At 50.1% G+C, this 15,247-nt stretch overlaps 1 protein-coding gene across 4 annotated transcripts in view; it reads left to right on the top strand.

The window, feature by feature from the left end:
• The window catches only part of ARHGEF2 (Rho/Rac guanine nucleotide exchange factor 2), a 152,905-nt gene that overhangs the window by 39,821 nt on the left and 97,837 nt on the right, over nucleotides 1-15,247 (top strand). The window contains exon 1 of one of the 4 annotated variants that reach the window (XM_075907443.2): nucleotides 11,062-11,217. The exons of the other annotated variants lie outside the window; for them this stretch is intronic. Coding sequence (XP_075763558.1) covers nucleotides 11,174-11,217 — 44 coding nt within the window. The 5' untranslated portion in view covers nucleotides 11,062-11,173. Of the gene's footprint in view, nucleotides 1-11,061; nucleotides 11,218-15,247 lie in introns of those variants that run through there. 4 annotated transcript variants of the gene reach the window in all.

Raw genomic sequence — 15,247 nt, 5'->3', positions numbered from 1 at the left:
AGTGGGGTCTTTCCTTGGACCAATCCTATTCAACTTATTTATAAATGATCTAGAGAAAGGAGTAAATCGTGAGGTGGCAAAATTTGCAAACTGCTCAAGATAATTAAGACCAAAGTGAACTTTGAACATCCTTAAAAAGATCTCACCAAACTAAGTGACTGGACAACAAAATGGCAAATGAAATGTAATGTTGATAATTGTAACATAATGCACTTTGGAAGAAATAACCCCAACTAGGGATGTGAACAACTAGTCCACTATCCCCAGCTGATCCTGGGCTCCACGGGGCACTACCACTTTGAAATGCCACAGGAGCCTGATGCCAGGCTCCCTACAGCGTTTCAAAGCACCGGCACTGCACAGAGCCCGGGGCCAGCGGGGGAGTCCCCATCTGACCCTGGGCTCCACGCGGCACTTTCGTCTTTGAAGTGTAGCAACATCCCTATGGCTGTCAAGTATCCGAGGGGTAGCCGTGTTAGTCTGAATCTGCAAAAGCGACGAGGAGTCCTGTGGCACCTTATAGACTAACTGAAGTGTAGGAGCATAAGCTTTCGTGGGCAAAGACCAACTTCGTCAGATCCCTATGGCTGTTGCTACATTTCAAAGGCAGAGGTGCCCTATCGACTAATCGAATAGTTGATGCAAAATGCACTGACAATTTGATTAGTCAGTTACACAAAATTAAACCTCCCTAATTCCAGCTGTACATACAATATGATGGGGACTAATTTAGTGTGACAGACCTAAGCCAGCAGCCTACCACATTCTGGTGGAAGGCAGGTATACAGGGCACTGGATAAGTGGTTTTCTCTTTCCAGAGTAAAGTACTAGAGCCTGCTGAAATACAGTGGGTCCCCGTTATAAGTCCAGGTTACGTTCCTAAAGAATGCAACTTATAGTGAAATGACTTATAAAGGGGAATTAATACCCATGAGGCAGTGGTTCTCAAACTTCTGGGGCTCTGGAGCCCTTTACATGCGTAAAAATTTATGCGGAGCCCCAGCAGTCCACTGATTGTATGTGTTGTACCTATCAATGTTTCCAGTTTGTCAACCTCGCAGAGCCCCTGGAGATGTGGGATCTGTGGAGCACAGTGTGAGAAACACTGCCATAAGGAATAATGTAATTAGCTTGAGAGACGTTCCCAACATACGGCGGGGAAGAGGGAATCAGCGCACCCACAGGGTTCCCCGGGGTCAAAGGCTCTGCCCTCAGCATCCTTCCCCAGTTACCTCCTTGCTCCCCACCATTACCCTAAACTTGCCTTCCACCCCAAAACACATCAGAGCAGAGCCAGCCCCTGTCTCCAGAGCAGCTGCTGGTCCAGAGACAGTGCCAGTTAGCAGCACTGGGGAGCCGCCTGCAGTCCTGCCGCCAGGTACCTGAAGAGGAGCTAGGAGCATCCTGCCCAGCCGAGCCCCAGCCTGCAGTGAGGGACAGGGTTGCTGCTGTCCCAAAGCCCCCACAAGGCACCTGGACATGGCCGGTCCAGATCACATGACGGGAGGGAACGAGAAATCCAATCTGTGTCATGTGGAAAAATAACTCCGCCCTTCTCCCCACCCTCCTTTGGCCTCCCAGCGCAACGGACTCGACTGTTCTTCCTCCCGAGCCTCATGTGCACAGGGATAGATCCCGCCCATTGGGCGCTTGCCTCGGTGCTGCACTCTGATTGGCCAATAGTGAGGGCTCTGACAGACTTAAAACAAGTGAAAAATGATGTAAGTGTGGATCTGTGTGACGTACAATGATTTTAGTTTCCTTAATTGACGACGTATATGCAAAACAACAAATATTGAGGTGACTTATAACGGGGACCCCCCTATTAAGTGAAGGCAGGAAAACACCGGGGGCTAATTAACTAGATTGCTCCCTCCAGCAAGTCACTCAACACTTGCAGCCAATTACAGCCAGTGGAGTTGCTTTAAAAGGCCTCCCTTAGGTAAGGAGACAGGGGAGAACAAAGAATGATGGACTGGAAAGGGAGAAACGAGAAGAAGCTGTGTGAGAGTAGAGAGCTCGTTAACAGGTACCAGAGAGAGACATTTTGGAGGGGTTGTTAGGCAGCAGGTTTAAAACAAACAAAAGGAAGTTTTTCTTCATGCGGAGTACAGTCACCCTGTGGAACTCCTTGCCATAGGATGTTGTCAAGACTAGGACTTTAACAGGGTTCAAAAAAGAGCTGGATAAATTCATGGAGGTTAGTTCCATCAATGGCTATTAGCCAGGATGGGTAGGAATGGTGTCCCTAGCCTCCGTTTGTCTGGAAATGGATGACAGGAGAGGGATCATGTGAGGATTCTTTGTTGTGTTCCCTCCCTCTGGGGCATCTGGTATTGTCAGCTGACAGAATATTGGGCTGGGTGGACCTTTGATCTGACCCAGTATGGCCATTCTTATGGGTAAAATGGATGTGTTTGCCTTGTGCAGTCTGGGTTCTGTCCCTGGCTCTGGTATAGGCTCCTTATGTGATCTTGAGCATGTCCCCTCACTGCTCTGTGCCTCAGTTTCCCCACTGGGAAATTGGAGATATTGGTACAAATCTCTTTGGTTAAAGCACTTTTGTGACCAATTCTTGAGAGGAGCTTTGTTACAGCTGGGGCTGCTGTTATGACTTAGTTTGTCTTTTCTGTTTAGCTTGCAGGTTTTTTTCAGAGCAGGGGCTTTCTCTCTGCATTCTGGGCCTAACACAATGGGGTCTTGATCTCTGCAGAAGCCTCTTGGGGCTACTGTAATGTCGATAATAATAAGCTTCCCCAAGCCCCAAAGGGTTAACTGCTAGTCCCACGTGAGTCTAGTACTATATGGAGCAAGTTTAATTGACACTATACTTTTAAACGGGCTGAGAACCTGGATTCCCACTTGTGGATCTTCCTTGTTTAGTTTCTAGAGCTGTTGGGATTCACATTTTCAAGCTTCTGTTTACAGCTGTGAGAGTATGACACTCGCTTTAAAAAAGTGGAATGTCTCTCTTAATCCCCTGACTCCAGGAGCTGGGGCTTTAGAAAAAGATCCCAGATAGCAGGAGATCCCAGCAATGTTCCCTCTAATCTCTTCCATTCATGGGCGGGGTTTCCCACCCCCCACTCCCCATCTCTATGCATAGAATAATTTTTTTTTCTGTGCACCGAGGCATGTGTGGATGTGCACCCCCCAGTAAAAACAAAAAACCTAGATGTGGGTACTCTGCTAATTCACTGGGCAGCATTGAATCTCGCCTGTGTGGCCACCCAAGCGCTCGGCTTACAGGGAACGCTGGCTCCCTGATACCAATTACACTGCGAGGGTGTAAAAGTCTCCCTCATGTGGATGGTCATAGAAGCAGATGACAAGTTGGTGAGAGCAGTTTAAAGCCTGAAGTTTTGCTGGAATGAAGGATCTAGTGGGACATTTAGCAGGAGACAGATCCACAGAGGTGTTTAGGGTCCTTAGTTCAGTGAATCCTGAATGTCATGAATCCTGTTTGGTTCATGGAATGTGACTGATGCAAGCCCTGAGTAACTCCTCTGAGTCAGGCAGCCTGAATTTCCCAGCTCCAGGGCCCCTCACGGCTGTGTTAGTCCAGCTAACAGGCTGGGGTTTGCTAGGTAGCTTGGGGCACCAGCCAAACCGCCTGCAGAGGGATGGAAAGGAATAGGATCAGTTCCCTGCTTGGCTACAGACTCCCTGTGGGTGAGAGTTGGCAAAGTCTAGGTCTACACTGCAATTCGACTCCTGCGGCTGGCCCGTGCCAGCTGACTCAGCCGGAGCCCCAAGCGGCAATTGAATTGCGGTGTAGACGCTCCGGCTGCAGTCCAACCTCTGGGACCGTCCCACCACGCAGGGTCCTAAAGCCACTGGCTTCTGCCTGAGCCATAACTTCAAAGCACTGGTCCAAACAGCTGGTTCTAGAGGAGCATGTGGATCCGGGCTGGGAGGCCCACTCCACAACACTGAGCAGATGTGCCCAAAGAGGTGGGACTTGGGTGCCCTTTTGTGCTGAAGTCCCGAGGAAGAGATGAGTCAGGTGTCTGAAGAATCAAACTGCCCTGTGGGCAGAGGCTGAGCAGAGGCCAGGTGTGTGGGCTCAGGGGAGACGGGCCAGGAGCCTGCATGCAGGTTCAATTTCCTGCTGTACCAGAGGTGCCTTGGAAGAAACTGGGCAAATCATTTAGGCCAGATCCTCAAAGGTCATTTGGTGTCTAACTTCATTAGAAAAAGGCGGAGTGGAACTGAATCCGGGGTGGAACTCCCTAAAAGTGGGTGGGAGCACTGGCATCTGAACCACTTGCCCCCGAGACTCTGCCCCTGTGCTACCCCTTTTCCCAAGAGTCCTCCCGCGCTTGCTCCTCTCCACCCCTCCCCCACCATCACGTGCCCTGGTGGCTGGTAAAAAGTGGGAGGGCAAAACCCCCTGTTCTGCCTGGCTGAAATACCAGTGAGGGTTTGGTCCTGAACCACTGTGTGTCTGTCCCCCTCTGGATGCTGGGGATATTGTGCTTCCTGCTTGGGAGAACTGCTGTGCCCATAAATGTTTCATGGAGCAAGGGTGGGGGGCTCAGTAAGGGGCCAGAGGCGAAGACTAGCTCCTGCCGGGGGTACAGGAAGGTTGATCAGTGTTCTCAGGTGGGAGAAAGCCCCGAGGGCAGGGACAGAGGTGGTCCCGCTGGGAAAATCCTTCGCAATGCTCCAAGTTGTGGCGATAACTTCTATTTTATTGCCTGCTGATTGAGAATAAAGGGAAACCCTAGGGAAGAGGTGAGGGGAAATCTGGTCGCAAACCCAGCATGGGCTGTGTTGAGAGGGTGGGGTCGAGGGTTACTTCATTCACGAGTTGGCCCAGGGCAGCCAGTCAGCTGTGGCCTCCTGGCTACTATTTACACATTCATTCATAGATATGCCTTGGGCAAAGCCTCCCCCTGGTGGGCTGTCCTAGCATCTGCAGCTACTGCTGGTCTCTGCTTCCAGCGGAAGAGGGGGGTGGGGGTATTAGTCACAGATCCTATGGGAAGGGTTGACGAGTCCTTCGAGGCTGGCGCCACACTTGTAAAGGTTTGAAGATGCAGACAGGCATCTCCTTAAAATCCCACTAGCGCCAAAATGCCTCTGTAGATCTAGTCTCCGGCCAGGCAGGTTGGCATTGCCACCTCCAGCTGCTTCCCTGCAAGCTGTGTGCTGTTTGTTTGGGGGGGGGGGGGGGCAGGGATTTTAATGCTCTAGCTTTGGGGTCAAGTGATGGGAGACAGTCTGCTTTCATTTTTTTAAAGGAAGTTTCTAGCTCTTTGGAAAAGTTTAGCAACCCCTGAAAGCTCAAAATGCAGCAAGCAAACAAGCCAAAAAAGAAGCCCATGTTTGTTACTTTTCAAAGTTTCACGTTTTGTTTGTTTTCTTTAAGTAAAATGTGTGTGTATGGGAGACTTGCAGCGGAGGGGACTGGTGCATTATTTTTGAATGTTTCAGATGGTAATGCTTCTGTTAGGTGCTTAGGGTAGAGGAATAGTTAGTAGAGTTGTTTCAGAAATGTATTTTCTTTTTATAAGCTGCTGAAAATCAGAAAGCATTGTTGAAATTTTACACACATGTATAGGAAAAAGACCGATTTTTGTTTTTAATGAAAAGCTAGACTTATGGGGTGGGGGATTTGGGGTGTTTTTGTTTTTTGTTTTTTTTTAATAAAAAAATTGGATGAAATTGGTTTTCTCAAGGAAGTTGCTAGGTTTTTTGGGGAGGGAGGGGAATATAGATGAAAAAGTTTCATCCAGATGTGCAAATTCCTTGGCATTTAGGTAGTAGCATTGTTCCTCCCAATGGGGGACGGGCTGGATGGTTTGATGAATGACCTGGTCTGTTCATTCCCTCTGGGGCACCTGGCATTGGCCACTGTCGGAGGACAGAACACTGGGCTAGAGGGACCTTTGGTCAGTATGGCCACTCCTGTGTTCTTATCGCTGACATTATCCAGCATTGCCTGCTGATGAGAGCCCAGGCTGGGGGGTTGGGGTTAGATCCTGCACAGGGAGGATGGCTGGAGGAGATTCTCTGTCTTTAACCTGTAGCTCCATTGTCAGTTTTGCCCCATTGTGGGTGATTTTGGTTGCATCCCCATTATGTGTCTCCGTTTCCCCACCTGTAACAAGGAGATGACAGGAATGTTCCCAGCTAGAGTATTCATGCATGCTGGCCTCCAGTGTCCCCTGCTTTTTGAGCACAGGGTAATAGGTGTTCATTTTCAGCCACCACAACTCCTCCTTCAACAGGCTTTCTGTGACCAGGATCCACACTGCTAGAAGCCAGCATAGGCCACCCTAGACCATAGGTGGCAGAACTAGGAATGAACCCCTGGCTTCCTGACTCCCAGTCCTTGCTCTTCTGATGCTTAGAACTCATGTCCTGCAGCTTTGACCATCAGACTCCACTGTCAGGGCTGGGAATGCAACTCTTGGGCTTGTGAGTCCTTTGCTCTGACCCCACCATAGAATCATAGGGTTGGAAAGGGTCTTCAAGTCCAGTGACCTGCACTCAAGGCAGGACCAAGCACCATCTAGAATCATCCCTGACAGTCCAACCTGCTCTTCAATCTCCAGTGATGAAGATTCCACAACCTCCCTAGGCAATTTATTCCAGCGTTTAACCACGCTGACAGGAAGCTTTTTTCCCCAATGCCCAACCTAAACATCCCTTGCTGCCATTTAAGCCCATTGCTTCTTGTCCTCTCTTCAGAGGTTAAGGAGAATAATTTTTCTCCCTCCTTCTTGTTACACCCCTTTAGGTACCAAAAACAGTTATTATATCTTTTCTTTTCCAGTCTAAACAAACCCAGTTCTTTTAATCTTCCCTCATAGGTCAAGCTTTCTAGACCTTTTAAATCTTTTTGTTGCTTTTTCTGTGCCTTCTCCAGTTTGTCCACATCTTTCCTGAAATGTCACCCAGAACTCGACACACTACTCCAGTTGAGGTCTAATTACGTGGAGCAGAGTGGAAGAATTACTTCTCGTGTCCATCTGAGAACATTCCTGTTACTTCATCCCATAATGTTTGCTTTTTTTGCAACAGTTGACTCATATTTAGCTTGTGGTCCACTATGACCCCAGATCAATTTCTGCATAACTCCTTCCTAGACAGTCACTTCCCATTTTCATAGAATCATAGAATACTAGGACTGGAAGGGACCTTGAGAGGTCATTGAGTCCAGTCCCCTGCCCTCATGGCAGGACCAAGTACTGACTAGACCATCCCTGTTAGACATTTATCTAACCTACTCTTAAATATCTCCAGAGATGGGGATTCCACAACCTCCCTGGGCAATTTATTCCAGTGTTTGACCACCCTGACAGTTAGGAACTTTTTCCTAATGTCCAACCTAACCCTCCCTTGCTGCAGTTTAAGCCCATTGCTTCTTGTTCTATCCTCAGAGTCCAAGATGAACAAGTTTTCTCCCTCCTCCTCATGACACCCTTTTAGATACCTGAAAACTGCTATCATGTCCCCCCTCAATCCTCTCTTTTCTAAACTAAACAAACCCAATTCTTTCAGCCTTCCTTCATAGGTCATGTTCTCTAGACCTTTAATTATTCTTGTTGCTCTTCTCTGGACCCTCTCCAATTTCTCCACATCTTTCTTGAAATGCGGTGCCCAGAACTGGACACACATACTCCAACTGAGGCCTAACCAGTGCAGAGTAGAGCGGAAGAATGACTTCTCGTGTCTTGCTCACAACACACCTGTTAATGCATCCCAGAATCATGTTTGCTTTTTTTGCAACAGCATCACACTGTTGACTCATATTTAGCTTGTGGTCCACTATAACCCCTAGATCCCTTTCTGCCATACTTCTTTCCTAGACAGTCGCTTCCCATTCTGTATGTGTGAAACTGATGTTTCCTTTCTAAGGTGGAACATTTTGCATTTATCTTTATTAAACTTCATCCTGTTTATCTCAGACATTTTGTATGTGTGCAACTGATTATTCCTTCATAAGTGGGGTAGTGTTCATTTGTCCTTATTGAATTTCATCCTATTTATTTCAGACCATTTCTCCAGTTTGTCCAGATCACTTTGAATTTTAATCCTATCCTTCAAAGCACTTGCAACCCCTCCCAGCTTGGTATCCTCCGCAAACTTTATGAGCGTACTCTCTATGCCATTAACTAAATCACTGATGAAGATATTGAACAGAACTGATCCCTGTAGAACCTCACTCATTATGACCTTGTAGCATGACTCTGAACCACAGATAACTGCTGTAGTTCTTCAGGGAGGAGGCTGGTCAGGATTTACTGCCGAGGTGTCCTCACAGGTCTCTGGCTCCATTGATGATAACCAGAAGGCTGCTTGCGTGTGTGCTCAGTGATGTTTGCCGTGTCGACTTGTGCACTTAGTCTCCACAGCAGACCCCAAGAGAGCCCCCAAAGACCACAAACCAGATAAGGATCGAAGGTGCCAGGCCAGGTTTATTGTAGCGCAAAGTACAGTCATAGTTGTCAGTAGACTCTACTGAACCACTACACAGATGTACTTGTCACAATGGAATGACTCAATTAGTGGGAAGTCCCTCTGCCCCCTAGGTCATTCAAAGGCCATTCCCCCCCCAAGATACCACCTTAATACAGGTACAAGAAGTCACACCTCACTGCTGACGTATCAGGTTGCCACCCTCTGACGTTACATAGATACCACCCATTACCCTGTACCTCGTGGTTTGCTTAGATCATCTCTACCCATCATTCTATTATTTTAGACCCTTTCTTGCTCCTGAGTCTGTATCTGTGAGGAGTGGGTGCCAAGGTCTTTTTTAATGAGCTAGTGAGATCATGTGCTTTCCACTTATGACCAGTACCAATTATTGTTCTGCAGTCGGTACCTAGCACCAATTAGTGTTTTGTACTCTCAGCCCTGTCCGTGCCAAGTTCTGTGAGCTGGGGCCTGCCTCTTGATCACAACTCAGCTTTGCTGTATGTTAGCCATGTTTTGCCCATTGTTAACTAAGCCTCAGGCCTCACACCAGGCCTGTGCTGCATGGGCTTATGTTTTAAGCCCTAGTCTTACTACAACTACTTTCTGGGAACAGTTGCCCAACCAGTTATGCACCCACTATATAGTAGCTCCATCTAGGCTGTATTTCCCTAGTTTAAGGTCATGCAAGACGGAATCAAAAGCCTTATTAAAATCTAGATATCACATCTACCACTTCTCCCTATCCAAAAGGCTTGTTGCCTTGTCAAAGAAAGCTATCCGGTGGTTTGACACGTTTTGTTCCTGACAAATCCATGCTGACTGTTACTTATCACCATATTATCTTCTAGATGTTTGCAAATGGATTCCTGAATTATTTGCTCCATTATCTTTCCTGATACAGAAGTTAAATTGACAGGTCTGTAATTCCCTGGGTTGAATTCCTGTAATTTCCATCTCCCTGACCGTCTTCCGAGCTGCTTGTCACACACAGCCCTCCATTGTTTGTGTCTGTGTCAGGCGGGGCAGCCAGAGACAAGGGATCTGTCACTAAAGAGGTCGGGGAGAGGAGAGGGGGGGATGAATGGATGAGAATGGAGCCATGTGCTACCAGCGATTGTGCAGACAGGAGCAGAGAGCAGCTTCCAGATCGGGGAGGGCTTGAAAAGAAAAATATTGGGTTGGTTTTTTTTTTTTTTTTTTTGGCCAGACCTTGTGAAATCCTGCAGACCTGGGGCAGAACTCCCAGGGATCCAGTGAAAACGGTGAGTTAACGCAATACAAGTTCTTGTGCTACAAATAGCATTTCTGGTTATTAGAACTGGCCCGATTTAGGACAGGAAGTGAAGATGTGGGCTTGATCCGATTGAAATTGCAACGTGAGGTGGCTGGAATGAAGCTACCCATACTGAACTGGATTTTTCCCCCAGTCCTGCTGTTTATTTCTTCTGGACTTGAGTGGCACTGGTCAGTTTCATTTGTACTTATGGTGGATTTCGCATCTAGGCTGTCATGTGCTAGCACCTGCTTGCAATGTCTGGGTTGCGAACACTGATGGGGTGCAGGGAGGGGCATGATGGAGAAGACCAATGGTCTTTGGAACCAAGGCATGTGAGGGGGGAATCTGGACACCTGATGTGGTCGTCTTCTGTGACGTTGGGTAAGTCACATAAGCTCAGCTCCTCAAAAGTATGTGGGACCCCAAATCCCATTTATTTCAATAGGCATTAGGAGCCTCACTGCTGCTGAAGATCCGTGCCTCAGTTTCTCCATCTGTGACATGGGGGGGGGACGACAACAATAACTCTTCTCTTGTCTAGGTAGCATGAAAACTTGAGGAGTTTCTTGGACCTCTTCTACATGCAAAATCTTGTGCTACTTCAATCATGCTGGTCTAGTGCAAGCCATGCAATCCTTTTAGTGCGTATAGTGTTAAACTGGTAGAGTGGTGCTTTATACCGGTAAAGCTTATTACTACACTGAGGTGTACTGATTGAATTACTTGCGTTTGGGGCTTGTGTGTGATTTTTATCGAAATAGTTAGATGGGTGCAAAAGCTGTGTATAGACACGGTCTTATTTACTATAGATTTGAGAGAGTTTGTCTGTTCAAGAACGCCTCCTAAAAAGAAAGAGCTAGGACCACCACATTTGCTATCCAGCTTCCTTTGATCATAACTTAAAGCAAGATCGGGACTGCCCCAGCCCCGAGCCTCCCACATCCCAAGGTGCCATTTAGGGAGGACAGGGGGGCTGAAGCCGCCCCCTCCCCCCGATTCATATGGGAGCATTGCTGACTGCTCCCCTTTGTCAGGGAGCAAGGGGGAAATGCCCAGTTTTCTGCATTCCTCACTCTGGCAGGGGAGCGCGGGGGAGGCAGACGAACCTGGACCTGCCTCAACCAGAGGACATGAACCTCTCCTCCAGCTGTGTCGTCTGTAGCTGCAGCAACCATGGAGAGGTGCTACTCACTTGGCCCTAAGCTTGATTTTTAGTAAGAGTTGTGATGCAGTCCCCCATAACATGCTCGTGAGGAAATTAGGGAAAGAGGGGAGAGGTTGTAATTCCTTTTGGAGGATGTGATTAGACTGCAGGACACATCTAGAGAATTGGTCTTAAATCAACAAGGTGAAAGTCAATAGAGACCAGGGCAAAGTACTCCTGTGGCGAAGGAAAAAACAAAAGGTGGAATAGCTGGTGGGGCGGCAGTACTGCTGGAAAGGATCTAGGGGTTCTAATCAAACATGACCCGTGCTGTGATGCAGCTGGCGTGTGTGGGACACGGGAGGTAAGTGCCTTGCTCTTCACGATCTTGGGGAGGCCTCAGCTGAAGTCCCGCATCCAATTCTGGGTGCTGAACCTCAGGCAAGATGGGGTCACATTTAGAGAGAGAGAGTCCAGAGGAGAGAAACCAAAATAATGAAAGGTTTAGAAAACCTGCCCTCTGGGGAAAGGCTAAAAAAAACCCCTGGGCGTGTTTACTTTTGTGAAGAAAAGGGGTGTGAGTGAGTGACAGAGTGAGTGAGTGAGTGACAGAGTGAGTGAGTGAGTGACAGAGTGAGTGAGAGAGTGAGAGAGAGAGAGAAAAAATAGTCTTCAAGTGTGGTTCAGGCTGTGACAAAGGATGGAGAGTTTTTGTGCCAGCTAAAGGTAGGCCAAGAAGTAATGGGGTTAATCTGCAGCAGAAGGAATTTAGGTTGGATATTAGGGAAGTTGACAACCTGTTCCAGACCCCAAGGCAGGTTGTGGAGTCCCCGCCGCTGGAGGTTTTAAGGACAAGGTTGTCAGAGATGGTCTAGGTTTGTTGGTTCTGCCTAGCACAGGGGGCTGGATCTGATGACCTCTTGAGGTCCCTTACAGCCCTTCAGTACTATGATTCTCTGTACAGCTCCTAGCACAATAGGACCCTGATCTTGGTTTCAATCTCTAGGGGACTGTAAGCTCTTTGAGGCAGACGCTTTGTGTTCTGGGTCTGTGCAGTGCCTAGCTCAAGGGGGGAGGAATGATTTTTGATGGGGGGACCACTCCAAGACTTTGGTAAGTGATCAAGGGCTGCACTTTTCTGTGGAGGGGCTATGGAGTCTGGGACAGAGTCTGGGTGCAGAAGGGAGCTCGGGGCAGGGCATTGGGAGAGGATGTGGGGTCTGAGAGAGAGTTTGAGTGAAGGAGGGGGGGTGCAGGATCAGGGAGCCCTGATCTGGTTCAGGGAGAAGGGGGGTGCAGAGGTTTTTAGTGACCTGGGTCAGGAAGGGGTAGTGACCTGGAATAGGGAGTTGGGTTGAAGAAAGGAGGGGTTGAGGTGCCAGAGACAGGCTATGGCTGGGAGGTGCTTAATTAGGTGTCTCCCGGCCAGCAGCCCAGCTGGACCCTCAAGTAGGCTGCCTGCCACAATCCCAGGCCACTCAAAGCAGCTGGCTGCTGGGGCTATGTGCCTCTCTATGCTGCATGTTGGGGAGGGGAGAGGGACTTCACATGCTGCACCGCCCCCAGCACAATCATTGCAGCTCCCATTGGCTGGTTTCTGGCCCATGGGAGCTGCGATGACTGTGCGGGTGTTGGGGGCAGAGCACGAGGTCAACCTGCCCCTCCCACCCCACAAAGGGCGTGCGGGGCCTAGAGACACATGGCTCCAGCAGCCAGGGAGCCTGCCTGAGGGTCCTGCTGGGCTGTGGGCTAGATCCAAAGTCCTTCAGGCCATATCTTGCCCACCCCTGGCATAGCACCATGGGGCCTACTCCATGACAGGGACTTTTGGGTGCTCACAATGTGTTAAATAATAAACACTACTGTAATACAAACACTTCATAATTTTTATAACCCAGCCTAAGGCTGCCTTTGTACCACTTCCCCTTTGGAGACACTCCTCCCCCCCCTTCTTCCCCCCCCGGCGCATCGCCATGGAAATGGGCACTGCGGTTTGTCTGAGGCGCTGAGATATCAGCACAGGGTGAGGGAACTGAGCCTGGGCCTGTACGCGGGCAGGGAGGTGGGGTCCGGGGACAAGTGAAAGGTGACGGGGTTCGTGTGTGGGGTCTAATTTAGCTGGAAGCTTCCCCCTCGTGTTGTGAAAGTCCCTTCTAAGCCAGATCAGTGCTTAGCCATTAAAAGGGTCACACCCCTCCTGACACACCCCTGTTGCAAAAGCTTTAGTGGAGAGGCAGCTCTGTTACCAAAAAAATGCTTTTGCCATCATGGTTGATTTTTTTTTTTTTTCCACTCCCTGCATTGGGGCAAGTGATAGCAGCCGAGCACTTTGCCGATATAAAAGCTGCCAAGCCAGGAGATCTTTGCTGGTGAAGCTGTGGGGAAAGGGGTTGCTAATTCTCCCAGACTGGATGCCATTTATTGCGATGGTCTCTGGTCTGGGAGAGTTGGCAATGCGGGAGCATGGCCGTGAGGGAGGCACAGGCTGAAGGAGCAGCAGGCGGTCGCTCAGCCGGGTGGAGAGAAACTTTCTGATGGCCTCCCCCTGCTCCGTCTGAGTCCTCCAGCTCCGTGAGCGCCCTTGGCAAGCGAGGGCTGGGTGCTGAGCCCTGAGGGGGATGAAGCTGGGGGTTGCTGGAGCCATGGGGGGGAGGGAGGGAGCTGTCAGAGTCCTGGCACTGAGCCCACAGGGAGGGGGGCAGGGAATGGGGCCCATAGGCAGCACTTGGCTGCCTAGGGCACTGTGAAAGTTGGGGCAACTTGGTGCCCCAAATTTTGTGGTGCCCTATACAGCTCCATGTTTTGCATATGGATAGGAACGGCCTTGCTAGGGTAGACAAGGCCAAAATGAGCTGGGCTATGCTGGGTGAGAACTGGGTCACGCCCTGGGGAGGCAGCATGGAATACGGACCCCTGGTTCCCTGCCCTGGAACAACCTTGAACTGGGATCTGGGGGTATGAAATTCAGCCTCCTTAATCCCCTGACTCCCAGAGCTGGGGGCTTTCAGAGAAATCCCACTGGATAGTGTGGGACCTGGCAGCACTGACTTGCCCTCAACTCACATGCTGGCCTCCTCCTGATCCCCTTCCTCTGTCGATCCCCGTGTAGCCATGGCGGGTAGGGATGGGGGCAACCATCTCGCCCCATTTGCCACCCAGCTTCCTGCTTTCTGCTGGAGCCCCACAATTGCAATGGGAACGTGCCCCCCCCCCCCACCCCATGCAGCCGACGGGTGCCCCACTTGCCTCTAAGCCGGAGTGGTGGAGAGGAGAAAAGAGAGAAGCTCTGTGCAGCCACGCAGACGTGTTAATTGACCTCTCCTGAATGGGTCTGCCTGGCTCCTAATTCGCCGCCGTTAATTATCGCCAACAGTCATTTGCCACCCCCTGTGCAAATAGAAAGGCCTTTGTGCTCAGTGCTGGCCCCCCTCTTCCGCCCCTCCACCCCCCAGGAGCCTGCCCATGTTTGCCTAGGACCCTGGCACTTAACTCAGTGGGAGAAGTGGGGGTGAGAGGTGCCGGATCATAACCCTGGATCGGGATAGAAGCCCCACCCCTGCCAGTCTTGGTCTCCCCTAGCATCTACAACACAGTGATGCCCCAGCGTAGGAATGTAGCTCCCCCATCTAAGGGCAAAGGGGGCTCCCCCAGGCTTGGGGTAAGCAGCTCCCTCTCCCATGGGCATCCCACGGCTCTGGCTCCCCCCTCCCCCCAGAACGCCCCTCCTCCTTGGCTAGTGTAATAATTGCTCCCCTGGTGCAAGCACAAGACCCAAGCATGAGCACGAGGCCCCAGCAGCGCCTCTCCCCGGCTTTGCTACAGGCTGGCTGGACTCTTTGCCCGGTGCTGCCCTGTCATTGCTAATTTGGCTTAGGTCCGGGTTGCTCCGTGGATGGGACCTTTTTCTCTCTGCCTTCCCTTCCCCCTTGGTCAGCCCGCCAAGAGCCTGTTCCAGGAGCGGAGCTTTATTCTCACTCTGCATCTGTTGGCATTGGCATCCAGTCGGTGTCTGGGCTCTACCAGCGGGTGTCTGTCTTTGCTGTGGTTAATATACCTATCGCCCCTTTCTGGAGCATCCCTCCTCCTGCCAACGCCCAAGCACAGGACGCAGTGTTTGAGATCCTGCCTGAGGGGCGCCAGCACTGTAAATGCAGGAAACACCCTGTTCAAGAGTCCTTGACCAGGGATGCTTCTTTCTGTGCCCTGGGGCAAAGACACCGCTTTCTTGATGGCACTGAAAGCAAGGGGTGAGCTGGCCCAGAGAGTCATGGGAACAGAAACTGTTGTCGTCTCAATCACAAGCCAAGCCCTGATGCACTGGGTGCTGCACACACCTGATGAGAGATGAGAGACAGTCACAACTCAACAGAGCTGGTGATCTAAACACACTGCTG

This window comes from Pelodiscus sinensis, chromosome 22 (genome assembly GCF_052426305.1).
Source record: "Pelodiscus sinensis isolate ZL-2025 chromosome 22, ASM5242630v1, whole genome shotgun sequence".
Taxonomy (NCBI): Eukaryota; Metazoa; Chordata; order Testudines; family Trionychidae; genus Pelodiscus; species Pelodiscus sinensis.
Note: the sequence above shows the minus strand (reverse complement) of the source record. Positions and strands in the feature narration are given on the sequence as shown.